Raw genomic sequence first — 15,965 nt, forward strand, 5'->3', positions numbered from 1 at the left:
TCTTTTCTCTCTACTTTTTACACATCTTTTCGTAGAAAATCAAAAAGTCATCCCAAACATACTAATTTTTTTTATTTCATATTTTAGTCAAATATTAATTTATTCCTAAACGAGGCCTTAGATTATAATTTTAAAAGGAAACTAAACAAAAATCTAAACTTTTTTTTTAAAATAAATTATAAAAATTAAAATCAAGCAGAATGATAGTTGCCCGTTGTCATCGGACAAAAGTTAAATTAAAAAAGCAGAAGTGCAATAGTTGCCCGGTTGTCGCTTTTTTTTTTGTTTTTTGGTCTCGTGGTCTGTGCTCGAGCCTTCTGGTTTTTAGGTCATTGACTCATCTCTTTGCTTCGTTCCTACCTACCTGCTGCTGATAAAGAAAGACTCATCTCTCTGTATGTGTGTTCTTTCTTGTGTTATGCGGTGAGTACGCTCCTTTTGATCTTCCTATAGCAGTTCTTTTGAAACGAAGGCTTTGATTTGCTTACTCTTACTAGCATTCTGTTTTATATGTCCATTACAATTACTTGATCTGTTTTCGTTGCAGTCTTTTCTTTTCATCTTTTTTTCCTCTGATTTGCTTTCTTCCCTTTATCGTTATTGCTTCTCTGATCCTGAAAACCAACACAAAAAAAAAATGTGTGACATGGCTTTGGCGCAAATTCAAAATTGCTTGTTTGCTCCAATTGGGCGACGGTTGGGTTATCTGTTTGGCTTGAACAGCAACATTCAAAATCTGAAAGTTCGAGTTGAGCGGCTCGTAACTATGAGAGAAGAGTTGTTACTACGGGTGGATGAGGCCGAGAGAAATGTGGAAATTGTTGATTCAAGTGGATGTGAATGAGCTTATATTTAATGGAAACTTTACCAGAATATCGTACCCTGCAGCTATCCAAGGGATACAGTTTGTATCATCCACAAGAAGTTTTATGTTGGAGTCACGAATTTCCATTATGAAAGATCTGATGGAGACACTTAGAGCTGATGAGATCAACATCATTGGCATATGTGGAATGGGCGGTATTGGCAAGACAACAATGGTGAAAGATGTCGCCATTAGAGCAAAAAATGAATATCTATTTGATGAGATTGTCATGGCAGTAGTCTCTCAGAGTCCAGACTTGAGGAATATTCAAGGTCAAATAGCGGAGAACTTGGGTCTTAGATTGGAGCAAGAGACTTTACTTGGAAGATCAACTCGTCTGCATCAGAGACTAGCAACTGCTAAGAGAATCCTTATTGTACTCGATGATGTTTGGGAACGGATTGATCTTCAGGACATTGGTATTCCTTTCTGGGGTAAGAATAGGGGTTGTAAGGTTGTGCTGACGTCGCGAAGCCTGGATGTATGCAGGGAAATGGGATCCCAAAAGAATGTTGAAGTCAAAACCTTAACAGGAGAAGAAGCATGGCATCTTTTTAAGGAGGTGGTTGGTGATTCTGTCGACACTCCTGGCATGCAACCAGTAGCTGAACAGGTGGTAAATGAATGCCAAGGTTTGCCACTTGCACTTGTTACTATTGGAAGGGCACTAAAACATAAATCGAATTCTGTTTGGACTGATACACTTCGACGATTAAGAATGCCTGGTGAAAAAAGCGCATTAGGAGTGAATGCAATGGTGTATCGGGCTCTAGAGCTAAGTTACCATTATTTACAACATCAGGAAGCCAAGTCTTTGTTTTTGCTATGTTGTTTATATCCAGAAGATTGTGATATTCAGATTGAAGATTTGGTTAGATTTGGAATGGGGCTACAACTTTTTGAAGACATCAATGGATTGGGAGAAGCAAGAGATCGTGTACGTGCATTGATTGATCAGCTAAAAAGCTGTTATTTGATATTGGATAGTGACAAGCACGGAGATGACTGCATCAAAATGCATGATGTAGTGCGTGATGTTGGCATATCGATTGCATCTAATTCCGATGGTAAGAATGTTTTTCTGATACGGCATGGTGACAATTTGAGAGGATGGCCAAAGAAGCACACGTACGAAAATTACACTTCCATTTCACTGATATCAGGGAATATCACAGAGCTACCAGAAGGGTTAAGATGTCCACAACTTAGGATGCTATTGTTAGCATGCATGAATGATTCACTAAGAATACCAAACGGTTTTTTTGATGGAATGAGAGAATTGCAAGTTTTAAATTTGGAGCTTATTTCCATTCCATTGCTGCCATCATCACTGCAGTTCATGAGTAACTTGCATACCATTTGTCTTCAAGGTTGCAAGTTAGATAACATAACTCTAATAGGCGAACTATTGAATCTGGAAATCCTTAGCTTTCGTAGTTCCTCGGTCGAGGTTTTACCAGAAGAAATAGGAAAACTTGCTAAATTGAGGTTGTTAGATCTAACAGGATGTCATCGTCTTGAAAGAATAAAACCGGGTGTCATATCAGGCCTAGTCCAATTAGAGGAACTGTACATGATAGGCAGCTTTAGCAATTGGGAAACTGACAAAGGTGAAAGCACAGAAGAAAGAAGAAATGCAAGCTTGAGAGAGCTACAGTCCTTGTCTGATTTGAGAATATTGGAAATTTATATACCAGATCCAAAGCTATTGCCAAGAAGCCCACTCTTTACTCATCTAACACAATACAAGATACGGATAGGTGATAATGCCTGGTGGAGCGAGTTCCCATTTCGAAAGCATTTGTTATTGAAACTAGACAATAGTATTGCTTTACATGGTGAGGTTAGTAAGCTATTGAAGTGTACTGAACTTCTAAGTTTAAAAGGGAAGGGCTCATGGAATGTGGTGCACGAGTTGGTTCAAGATGGTGCCCAACACTTGAAGGAGTTATCAATTGAATCATGTGATATGCTTATGTGTCTTGCTGATACAATGGATTTATCACTTGATTCCATTGATGCTATTTTCCCTATATTGGAGTCATTAAAACTCGATGATTTGGGTAGGTTAAAACAGATATGTCATGGCCAACTTCCAGCAGCATCCTTTTCGAAACTAAGAACATTAACACTACGACTCTTACCTTCTTTGACGCATTTCTTGGTGGAGGATCCAGCTCAAACTACTGTCTCCCTCCATAATCTAACATCCGTTGAGTTATATGGTTGTGATTGCTTGAGAAATCTCTTTTCATTGTCAATGGCAAGAGAACTTGTGCAACTCCAAGAACTTCGTATATCGAAATGTGCTATGATTAAAGAAGTTATTTGGAAAGGAAGTGAAGAAGATGGGCATACAACCAACAAGATTGAGTTCCCCCGTTTAGAATATATGTCACTTAGACAACTAGAAGGCCTCTCTGGTTTCAGCTTAGGAATTGACGAGATTGAGTTCCCTCAACTGAAGACCTTGCACATCAAAAATCTACCAAATATCAAGAGTTTCTTTCCCCATGAGAATACACTGCATTCAGATGAAAACTGCAATGCCACCTTGCAATCTATTTTTCCCCAAAAGGTATGTTCATGTGTTATCTATATACATATATATTTTCTTCAAAAAACAAGAAAGTAATCATTATGTTCATAGGAGATCAAATATCTTCATCTATGATACATCTATCTCTTGGTTATGTGTCCCAAGATTTTAGTTGATTTGCTCTTATTCAATATCTCACTGGTACAAAACGGTCAACTTTGGTTTAGTTTTGGAATTATGATTCCAAAAGTGGAGTTGTGATTTGAGTGTGGAATTGTGAGTAGAGTTTTGAAAAAAAAAAATTTGTTTTGTTATGAGTTTTGAAAAGAATTTTGAAAAGTGTTTTGAAAGTAGTTTTTGAATTTTGAGAAAAGCGGATTGGGTTTACCCGGTCATCCGTGCTAACATCCTCCCGGATGTCTGGCCGGAACAGTGCAATTTTTTATTTTTTTTTATTTTTTTTGGCAATTGCAACCTGTTATTTGAAAAAAAAAAAAATTATATTTGTTTTAGATATTTTTTTTGAATATAAATTATTTTTTTTTAAAAATAAGTTAACAATCCCATCACTAACCATCTTCAACGCTATATGATCAAAACAAACACACTTTCACCTAATCTCCTCATTAACAATTCAAACATTAACAATCTCTTCTCTAACCATCCTCTCACTAATAATCACATTCAACCTAATCCATCAAACAAACATGGTCACAACTCAAAACTCAATTCGAAAACAAAATAAAAAATATTTTTTTAAAGTAGAGTTTTGAAAAGAGTTTTGAATTGAGTTTTTAGTTATGCGTTTGGTTATAAGTTTTGAAATTAATTTTTAAATTGAGTTTTGAGTAATTTTGAGTTGTGTGTTTGATTATGAATTTTGAAAAGTGTTTTGAAAATTATGATTCCACACTCAAACCAAACGCAAAAGTTTTCTTATGTCAAGTAGCAAGAGGAAGAAAATATTTTTATAACCAAACTGCACTTCTAGTTTCCATGCAAAGTTAATATTTCAGTAGCTGTTGGACAATGCGAATTGCAATCATAGAAAGTGTCTTTTAAAGATGAAAATGTTAACAGATCTTTAGAATTTTAAAATTGCAATTTTATGAAAGAAATTTTAATTATTGTTTCAACATTATGTTAATAACATCATAATTCAGAGCAATATAAAATGTTTACTCAATCATTGGAACTCTTGATACATAAATAATTTAAAAGTAAATTATGGGGTTTCTAGAATTAAGATTAATGCTAATCCTATTGTCAGTACCATTTCAGTTGTAGAAAAACTGAAGTCAATTCTAAAAGCTTCGCAAGTAGGCCCTAATTTGGCATGTGGGGTCTTCCTATTGCTTCCATCTTGGTGACCAGAAAGTTTTCATTACAGGAAAACCATCTTCTAGTGCTAGTTTTAGGTAAATGAGATGGTAACGGTTGGGGACTGAAACAGGATTAAGCTTGTAAACAAGTAGACTAGTGTTTGCTGTCAATCTCAATCAACCCAGCTCTACTTGACTAAGCTCTTTGCTTTACTTTTTCCGGGTTAAAAATTTTCAGTTGAAGCAAATGGCGTAGTTTAAGGCCAACAAGCAGAAATCTACGAATTAAACTCACCAATTTGTTTGTATTTTGCACTAGATTTGGTTAATAAAGATTTCTGGCTCATAAATCAAAATTGAGAAGCAAAACAGAAAATTACAAAAATAGTAGTATCTTTTTATGTTTTTCTTTTTCAATCCATTTAAGTATATTAAAATTTCTGCAATACCTATAGTTGTTTCCCAGATTTTCATGCCTCGCCATCTCCTTCCTCCACGTCGATTCCTGCAAGTAATACCCAAGTCCAACAACACAAGTAGTAATAAGCCTATTCATTTTCTCTTTCCAAATCATTGTGGGAACTCTTCATAACCAAACCAAACCAAACGAAGCCTTAAGTCCCATCAAATGGGGTCGGCTACATGAATCCTTCTTCTCCACGCGGCCCTATCAAAGGCCATTTCATTAGTCAAATTAAGTAGATTCATATCTCTATTTATAACGCTAGTCAACGTTAATCTAGGCCTACCTCGTCCCCTAACACTTCCATCTACCGTTACAGCATCGCATCTCTTCACTACTGCCTCTGTTGGTCTCCGTTGAATATGACCAAACCATCTCAAACGATTCTCTCTCAACTTATCTTCTATCGGTGCTACTCCTACCCATTCCCGAATACACTCATTCCTAATCCTGTCCTGTCTAGTCTTACCACACATCCACCTTAACATCCTCATCTCAGCCACACTCATCTTATCTACATGTTGTTTCTTAGTTGCCCAACACTCCGTCCCATACAACATAGCTGGTCTAATAGCCGTTCTATAAAACTTACCTTTGAGTCTAGTAGGTATTCGTTTATCGCACAATACCCCAGACGCACTTCTCCACTTACACCATCCTGCCTTAATCCTATGGGCCACATCTGCATCAATCTCTCCCGCTGACCCTAAATAACGAAAATGTTCACTCTTAGGCAGTTCTTGGTTCTCAATCTTCACTTCTCCTCTGCTTTCATTGTTACTGTTACTAAATTTACACTCCATGTACTCTGTCTTAGTTCTGCTTATCCGAAATCCTTTAGATTCAAGAGCTTTTCTCCAGATCTCCAACTTTGTGTTAACTCCTTCTCTAGTCTCATCCACTAACACAATATCGTCTGCAAAAAGCATACACCATGGCACGTCATCCTGAATATTTATCGTCAACTCGTCCATAACTAAAGCAAAAAGATAAGGACTTAAGGTAGATCCTTGGTGTAACCCTACAGTGATAGGAAATTCATTTGTTTCTCCAGCTGGCGATCTAATAGTGGTCACCACCCCTTCATACATGTCCCTAATCACGTCAATGTAGCCTTTTGTCACCCCTTTCTTCTCTAACGCCCACCATATTATATCTCGGGGCACTCTGTCATATGCTTTCTCAAGGTCGATAAACACCATATGAATGTCTCTTTTCTTTTCTTTATACTTTTCTATTACTCTCCTCAAAAGATAGATCGCTTCCATTGTTGACCTACCAGGCATAAACCCAAATTGATTCTCTGACACCTCTGTTATGTCTCGCAATCGACGTTCCATCACCCTCTCCCACACTTTCATTATATGACACATTAGCTTAATTCCTCTATAGTTGTTACAATTTTGGACATCACCTTTATTCTTATAGATTGGCACTAAAATACTCTTCCTCCACTCATCTGGCATGTTCCTAGTCAACAAAATTTTACTAAACAACCTAGTCAACCAGGCAACTCCCTTTTTACCCAAACACTTCCAAGCTTCAATAGGGATATCATCAGGTCCTAAAGCCTTATTTGATTTCATCTTCTTAAGTGCAATCTCCACTTCAAAATTTCTAATCCTGCGATAGAACCTATAGTCTTGGTTTATCGTATTACTGATTATTTCTTCCCCTATTGTCGTACTTCCATGTTCCTCATTTAATAGTTTCTCAAAATAATTCTTCCATCTTTCCTTAATCTCATCGTCCTTCACTAATACCTTAGAATCCTCACTCTTGATGCACTTTACTTGATTAAAATCTCTTGTTTTCCTCTCCCGCATCTTAGCAAGTTTGTATACCATCTTCTCTCCCTCCTTACTATCTAGTCTAGTGTATAGGTCCTCATAAACTTTCAACTTAATCTCTCTCACTACTTTCTTGACCTCCTTATTAGCCAATCTATAGCTCTTAAGGTTTTCCTCAGTTCTATCCTTCTGCCACTTTTTAAAGCACTCTTTTTTTGCCTTAACTACCGCTTGGACCTCTTCCCTCCACCACCAAGTTTCCCTAGAGCTGGGTCCCGTTCCTTTCGACTCATATTATATTTTAATGAAGCCTCGTGCATTTCACTTCCTCTCATAAGTAAGCCATGTTATTCAATAAACATGAAATATTAAAATGCACCAAAACATAATACTTTCAACAGTCTGCTTGTTAATACTATCATTTTGTTTGCAGGTTGCATTTCCTAGCTTGGAGAATCTGGAACTTGGTGGATTGCCAAATGTAAGTGACTTGTGGTGCAGCGAAATTTCAACTGAATCATTCTCTAAATTAAAATTCCTCAAGGTGGAAGACTGTCACGGATTAGTAAGAAATGTTTTTCCTGCTCATATATTAAAAATGTCACCCAATCTAGAAAATGTGGAAATATCGAACTGTGATTTGGTGGACGAGGTATTCGGATATGTAGGCCACCAAGGAGATGCCCTTGAAAACTGCTGGAAATTGTGTTCATGCATATAATATGATAGTGGTGTTGGTGGTAGATAGTGGCATGTATAGAATATGATAGTGGTGTTGGTGGTAGATAGTGGTATGTATAGAATATGATAGTGGTGTTGGTTGTAGATAGTGGCATGTATAGAATATGATAGTGGTGTTGGTGGTAAATAGTGGCATGTATATAATATGATAGTGGTAGATAGTGGTAATATATAATATGTAAGTGGCATATAATGGGTTATGATGATGTTTGTAATATCTCCTATATAAGGAGTGTCATTTGGTCTTGTAAGATAAGAAGTTTTGAATATAACACAAATATATTCCTTCTTCCTCATATTTTCGGAGTTCTTCTTCTTCATATTTTCTAAGTTGGTATCAGAGCAACAAAAAACACAGCAGCCCTAAAACCGTCATAGCCATGTCGGAAGTCACGTCCGGAACCACTTCAACCCCTGCCGCTGCCATTCCGGTGAAAACGTCCAACTCTCACTCTGTCCAAATCACCACCATCCGCCTAAATGGTGATAATTTTCTCCGCTGGTCACAATCTGTCCGGATGTATATCCGTGGGCAAGGAAAGATCGGTTACATCACTGGTGACAAGAAGGCTCCTGCTGTTAATGATCCGTTGTTCGACAATTGGGACGCTGAAAACTCCATGGTTATGACATGGTTGGTCAATTCCATGGAGGAGGATATAAGCTCTAATTACATGTGCTATACTACTGCACAAGAATTGTGGGATAATGTTAGTCAGATGTATTCTGACCTAGGAAATCAATCTCAAGTTTTCGAATTAACTTTGAAGTTGGGAGAGATTCGTCAAGGAGATGATTCCGTCACCAAATATTTCAATTCGTTGAAAAGGTTGTGGCAGGATCTTGACATCTTCAACACATACGAATGGAAATCGGTTGACGACTGCAACCACCACAAGAAAACTGTGGAAGACAGCCGTATTTACAAGTTTCTTGCCGGCCTCAACATTGAGTTCGATGAAGTGCGAGGAAGAATTATTGGCAGACCTCCTCTCCCATCCATTGGCGAAGTATTTGCCGAAGTCAGAAGGGAAGAGAGCCGAAGGAGCGTCATGCTTAAGAAAAAAGGTAATGGTGAATCAATTGAAATTTCTGCTTTAATTAGCGATGCTGCGGCCAACAAGGCTGCAAATTACCAGCGCAGGTTTGATGATAAGCCACGGGTCTGGTGTGATTTTTGCAACAAGCCTCGCCATACACGCGAAACGTGTTGGAAGATTCATGGCAAACCTGTCAACTGGAAAAGCAACAAACAAGGAGAGAAGAATCGTGGCTTTCCTACCGCTAATGAAGCCGATTCAGGTCCCTTCAACAAAGAGCAGATTGATCAACTCTTAAAGCTGATAAAATCCAACTCCTCAACCGGTACTCCTAGTGTTTTGTTGGCACAAACAGGTAGAAATCCTAAAGCCTTCTCTTGCCTAAACTTCTCTCCGTGGATCATAGATTCCGGTGCCTCCGATCACATGACTAGTTTTTCCCATTTATTTAGTACCTATTTCCCTTGTTCTGGTCATGACAAAATCAGAATAGCCGATGGTAGTTTTTCACCTATTGCAGGAAAAGGATTTATTAAACTAACTGAGAAAATTAATCTCAATGCTGTTCTTCACGTCCCCAACTTAGCCTGTAACCTTTTGTCTGTCAGTAAACTATCTAAGGATTCTAATTGTCGTGTTACATTTTTTGAATCCCATTGTGAATTTCAGGACCAGAACTCGGGGATGATGATTGGGCGTGCTAGGATGCTTGAAGGTCTTTACTACTTTGATGAAGTACCTGTTAGTAATAAAAAAGCTCAGAGCTTTAATAGTACCAGTTCAATCTCTGTTCGAGAAAAAATAATGCTATGGCACTATAGGCTAGGACATCCTAGTTTTCTTTATCTGAAACATTTATTTCCAGAATTATTTAAAGGGATTGATTGTTCTTCTTTTCATTGTGAAAGTTGCATTTTTGCAAAATTTCATCGCTCTACTTATTTGCCAAAACCTTACCAGGCTTCAAAACCTTTTTATTTGATTCATAGTGATGTTTGGGGCCCTTCTAAAATCACTACTCTTTCTGGTAAAAGATGGTTTGTTACATTTATTGATGACCATACCCGCTTATGTTGGATTTATTTGATGAATAAAAAATCTGACGTGAAAAATTTATTCACAAATTTTTACAATATGATTGAAAACCAATTTCAAACCAAAATTGGTATTTTACATTCTGATAATGGAACAGAATATTTCAATGAGCAGTTGGGTGAGTTTTTGGAAAAAAAGGGAATTTTTCATCAATCTACATGTCGGGATACCCCTCAACAAAATGGCATTGCAGAACGAAAAAATAAACATCTACTTGAAGTAGCACGTGCTATAATGTTTTACATGCATGTTCCTAAATATTTATGGGGTGAAGCAATTTTAACAGCCTCTTATTTGATAAACAGGATGCCTACAAAGGTGTTAACATACAAAACACCTTTTGATTGTCTCAAAACTTTTTTTCCTGACACGAGGTTGTTTTCTGATTTACCCGCCAAAGTTTTTGGATGTACTGCCTATGTTCATGTTCCCAGTCAATTTCGTTCAAAACTTGACCCCCGTGCTATAAAATGTGTTTTTTTGGGTTATTCCTCAAACAAAAAGGGGTATAAGTGCTTCGATCCTCAAAACAAGAAATTTCATGTGAGTATGGATGTGTCATTTGTGGAAACAAAATCCTATTTCTCCAACACTTCTCTTCAGGGGGAGACAAGTGGAGTAGAAGACCGTTTTTGGGATATTTCTATCCCGCTCCCCAATGTCATTTATCCTACACAAAAACCACATCTGTCTGATAATGATCACTTAGGAGAACCAAGTTCTATGGTGCCTAGTCAAGAAGATTCTTGTTTAGGGGGAGAAGTACTACAAAATGATCTAAATCCTGAGCTTCAGGTTTATACTAGGAAGCGATTTCATCTGAGGAATAATGACCCGAATGTCCATCCTAATGACCCGAATGTCCACCCGAGTTCTGGCATCGAAATTTTAGGTAATCCTATTCCTTCTATTTCCGACTTTGATGTTCCTATAGCAATTAGGAAAGGTGTCCGAAATTGCATTAAACATCCTATTGCAAATTACCTCTCCTATCAAAGACTGTCTAAAAACCATAGAGCTTTCACATCTAGGATTTCACACTTGTTTGTTCCAAGGAATATACAGGAAGCATTGGATGATCCGAATTGGAAATTAGCAGTCATGGAGGAGATGAATGCTTTAAGGAGAAGTGGTACTTGGGAGATAGTTGATCTACCCAAAGAAAAGAAAACAGTTGGGTGTAAATGGGTGTTTACGATAAAATGTAACGCAGATGGAAGCGTTGAGAGATACAAGGCGAGACTGGTGGCTAAAGGCTTCACTCAAACTTATGGGATCGACTATCAGGAGACGTTTGCTCCTGTTGCTAAAATAAATTCCATCAGAGTACTGTTATCTCTTGCAGTAAATTCAGATTGGCCTCTACATCAACTTGACATTAAAAATGCATTTCTCAATGGTGATCTTGAAGAGGAGGTGTTCATGAGCCTACCGCCGGGATTTGAGCAGAGACTTGGAAGTAACAGAGTATGCAGATTGAACAAGTCATTATACGGACTCAAACAATCACCAAGAGCGTGGTTTGAACGCTTTGGGAAGGCAGTTATCAGTTGTGGCTTCTCGCAGAGTCAAGCAGATCACACAATATTTTATAAACATTCAAAAAACAGTAAAATTGCAATTTTGATTGTTTATGTTGATGACATCATTTTAACTGGTAATGATGAAGCAGAGTTAGTAGCCCTCAAAGAGAAACTCGCAAAAGAATTTCACATTAAGGATCTGGGAGCCCTCAAGTATTTCCTCGGAATGGAATTTGCAAGATCCAAGGAAGGTATATTCGTTAATCAGAGAAAATATGTTCTTGATCTCCTTGGAGAAACAGGTATGCTTGGTTGTAAGATGGCGGAGACTCCGATCGAGCCTAACTTGAAGTTACAAGCTGCTAAGGCTGAAGAAGTCAAAGAGAGAGAACAATATCAGCGACTTGTAGGGAAATTGATTTACTTGTCTCATACGCGACCTGATATTGCCTTTGCAGTCAGCATGGTAAGTCAGTTCATGCACTCACCAGGGGCAGAGCACTTTGAGGCCGTTTATAAGATCTTAAGATATTTGAAAGGAACTCCAGGGAGAGGCTTACTATTCAAGAAACATGGACATCTTCAAGTTGAAGTATACACAGATGCAGACTGGGCAGGAAGTGTTACAGACAGGAGATCAACATCCGGATACTGCTCCTTTGTAGGTGGGAACCTAGTTACATGGCGGAGTAAAAAACAGAATGTGGTAGCTAGAAGTAGTGCAGAAGCAGAGTTCAGAGCTGTTGCCCATGGAATCTGTGAAGTAATGTGGATTAAAAGAATTCTTGAAGAATTAAAGCTTTCTCACCCGACACCTATGAAGGTCTATTGTGACAACAAAGCAGCTATATCTATAGCTCATAATCCAGTTCTACATGATCGCACAAAACATATAGAAGTGGATAAACATTTCATCAAGGAGAAAATCAATGCTGGCATAATCTGTATGACCTACCTTCCAACAGGTGAACAATTAGCTGATGTGCTAACGAAGGGACTACACAAGAAGCAATTTGATAAGCTGACTAGCAAGCTGGCTATGGAAGATATCTTCAAACCAGCTTGAGGGGGAGTGCTGGAAATTGTGTTCATGCATATAATATGATAGTGGTGTTGGTGGTAGATAGTGGCATGTATAGAATATGATAGTGGTGTTGGTGGTAGATAGTGGTATGTATAGAATATGATAGTGGTGTTGGTTGTAGATAGTGGCATGTATAGAATATGATAGTGGTGTTGGTGGTAAATAGTGGCATGTATATAATATGATAGTGGTAGATAGTGGTAATATATAATATGTAAGTGGCATATAATGGGTTATGATGATGTTTGTAATATCTCCTATATAAGGAGTGTCATTTGGTCTTGTAAGATAAGAAGTTTTGAATATAACACAAATATATTCCTTCTTCCTCATATTTTCGGAGTTCTTCTTCTTCATATTTTCTAAGTAAACATAAGAACACTAATTGTTAGATGTTGTGGCAGCTTGGGAAATATGTTCTCTCCTTCCATTGCTAGATGTCTTGTGCATCTTCAAAAACTAATAATAGATGATTGCTCAACTATGGAAGCAGTGGTTGCAAATGAGGATGAGGAACAAGACAGAGGAGAAAGGATTTATGTGCCTCTGTTCCCTCAATTGAAGCATTTGGAACTCCGAGATCTACCTTCACTCAGGAGGTTTTGCCATACTATTCATGACTGGGAAATGCCATTTTTATATCACGTGGAAGCCCTTAATTGCCTGAAATGCAGACTTTCTCTCCTGGATTCGTGCATACCCCAAAACTACAGCATGTAAAAGTTGAAGAACCAAATTGGTGGAATGCGAAAGGAAATCAACCGGAGTCCATCTGGATAGATGATATCAATAAGACCATACAACACCTTTTTGAGAAGGTATGTTGTTCCTTCTGTTAACTTATACTTGCTACACTTGATGACCACCAACTCTTCTTTTTCTCTTACATTAGGTATATTTTCAGATAATCTTGATCAGGAAAAAAAATTAAATAAATAAATGTAAAGCCATATTTTGTTGAATTTGATAATTGGCACTTACAAGCTTTTTGTAGGGGAGAACCAAAAATGTTCCATTTTCAAAAATGAAAATGTGACTGCAAGTAAATTATAGAGCATTTTGCCAATAGCTTTTACAATTAAAAGCTACATCTACTGTAAGTTGGTAAAAAATTTTTTTGCATTTACAGTTTACTTTTTCTTAGTTTATAAGATTTGCAAATTCAAAAGTGCCTTCTACTTGTGAAGTCTCTCCTACTGTGGACTCACCACATGGGGTGCACTCTTAAATTACTTGACTAAGGCACTTCTGTGTTTTAAAATTTTAAAATATTGAGTCTTGGCTAGTACCCTACGAATGGAAGTAGCAATTTGTTTTCTTTCTTTTTTCCTTTCTAACTTACGAGGGTGTCTTTGCATACATAATGTGAAGCAAAGTCCTAAATCAGCTCAGTACTAAAATAATGTTCAAGTATATAAGCAGTATATAAGCATGAGAGTACCTTCACCACAATAGCTAGTTTTTGCAGTTGAGTTCTACCCAACACCATATAAAATGGTATCAGAGGTGGAGTACTCAAGGATGGTTTGGTTGTGTGTCCCTGGCCAGCACGCGACAAGTGTTGCGGAGTGAGCACTTTGCACGTGAGGAAGGGTGTGAAGCAAAGTCCTACATTGCCTCCATGCTAAAATAATGTAAGTATTTAAGCGTGAGGGCACCCTCACCTCAATAGCTAGCTTTTGGTCATGAGTTCTACCCAAGACCATGTAACAAGATGTCAAAGTCAGAGTATCTATGGATGGGTAAGGTACATGTCCATGGCCTGCATGCGTGAGGAAGGGTGTGAAATGAAGTTCCACATCGCCTACATACTAAAGTAAAGCAAAGTATATAAGGAGAAGTGAAATATATAAGGTTTTAGGATTGAGTATATGCTTGAGGCCTCCCTCACCTCAATAGCTAGCTTAAATAAAACGTGAAGTTCTCAACTGAAAATTCCATAAACGGAGGTTCCATATCAAGTTTGAGATTGTTTCAATTTGAATTCTCATGGTAAAGCTCTGATGTTCATATTCCTTGAGCCAAAACTTTGAGGAAGTTGTCTTCATTGAATAGACAACTTAACAAATGATGAGAAAAAGATGTTCTTTCTTTTCCCCCTCAACTATTCATATTTATGATTTGATTGTTTACTCATTCTCTTGTTATGAAAATAGTCAAGTTGTAGCTCTTATTTTCATAGTAGACAATCTCTTATTTTGATGTGTTCATCTTTCTTCTGGTACTTACATTTTCACATACTCGTTTATCAATCAAAACCTTATCTATGAGCACTCCTCTATTTGCATAGCAGCAACAACAAGACGAAGAAGATGAGGAGGAGGAGGAACAACAATGAATAGTAAGTTTTATCTCTTTTCTAGTTTCCTAAAACTTTTTTCTATAAGTTGCTTGTATGCAATCACATTTTCTTTTTTTGTTTTTGTTTCACCAAGATAACAAGAAGTTATGTCTTCTTTCTAGTTTCCTAAACCTTTTCTACAAGTAGCTTGTAAACAAACTTTTTTTTTAATTACAGCAAGAAATAGTGGACGAAAAAGAAGATTAAGGGAAGATAAGAATGATGACAACAATGATGATGGTGATGACACAACAATGATGATGTTAATGATGACAATGAGGATGAAAATTGATGGTAATGAAGATCTGATGACAACACTAGATAATGTGGTTGGTCTCTAAACGTTTTGGGTAAGAAGTATGTACCCTCCCATGCCAGTTTAGCATTTATAATTTTCATATAGAATCACATAATTTTTATTTTATCTAAATTGATCAAATTATAAGTTTGACAGTAAACAAGTTTGTGTGCTTATATGGCTGCATTTTTGTTTAAATTGGCTCTCAAATTAAATTGGTTATGTCTATGATTTGAATAACTTGAAGCTTCTTAGAATATTACTAAATTGAAGATTAGTATTTAATGGTTTGGTTGTCATTAAGATGTATTTGTAATAATCCAGAAAAAATGTTTGTGACATCCACATGCTTAAGTTGTTTTAATTGTGCTCAATTTCATAGTATATCTATATGTGTTGAACATGCATTTGGCAAATAAGGTGTAACATGTGCTGAAACATAATTTATTTTGTGGATTTGTGATTAATTAAGTTTGAGCGTGAAATTAGTGTATATAATCTTGGCGTGTGGCCCCTTATGAGCAAGACACCTCATGCATGCTACACTTAGTCCTCATATCATGCAATGCATCAATGCCTGACACCTCATCCCTCCTGTTACATCACATGTTTACTCTTGCTAAAAATAGATAATAAGTGCTAAGTGCTCTAGTTTTTCATTTTGTTTTGCCCCACTGAATTATAGAGATACAAAGGGGAGAGATTTTGTGGGAAAACTCTAGAATAAATTTAGAAGATATTCGAGAGGGATTTTGAAAATATAAACCCAAGGTAAGAAATCTAATGCTCTTTGTTAAATTCTTGGCTTCTGATTCGTCATAACGTAAAATATAGAAATAATGTAATAAAATCCTAAAATAGAAC

At 37.1% G+C, this 15,965-nt stretch overlaps 1 protein-coding gene across 3 annotated transcripts in view; it reads left to right on the forward strand.

Moving 5' to 3' along the window:
- Positions 1-429: 429 nt before the first annotated feature.
- The window catches only part of LOC114306212 (putative disease resistance protein At4g27220), a 16,485-nt gene continuing 949 nt past the window's right edge, over positions 430-15,965 (forward strand). The window contains exons 1-5 of one of the 3 annotated variants that reach the window (XM_082890928.1): positions 430-3,443; positions 7,413-7,669; positions 12,831-13,280; positions 14,753-14,803; positions 14,981-15,160. In XM_082890928.1, coding sequence (XP_082747054.1) covers positions 795-3,443; positions 7,413-7,669; positions 12,831-13,182 — 3,258 coding nt within the window. In that variant the 5' untranslated portion in view covers positions 430-794 and the 3' untranslated portion in view covers positions 13,183-13,280; positions 14,753-14,803; positions 14,981-15,160. The remainder of the gene's footprint in view (positions 3,444-7,412; positions 7,670-12,830; positions 13,281-14,752; positions 14,804-14,980; positions 15,161-15,965) is intronic. The other 2 variants (XM_082890925.1, XM_082890927.1) reach the window with 2 other exon arrangements.

This window comes from Camellia sinensis, chromosome 10 (genome assembly GCF_055761805.1).
Source record: "Camellia sinensis isolate YWXY chromosome 10, ASM5576180v1, whole genome shotgun sequence".
Classification (NCBI taxonomy): Eukaryota; Viridiplantae; Streptophyta; class Magnoliopsida; order Ericales; family Theaceae; genus Camellia; species Camellia sinensis.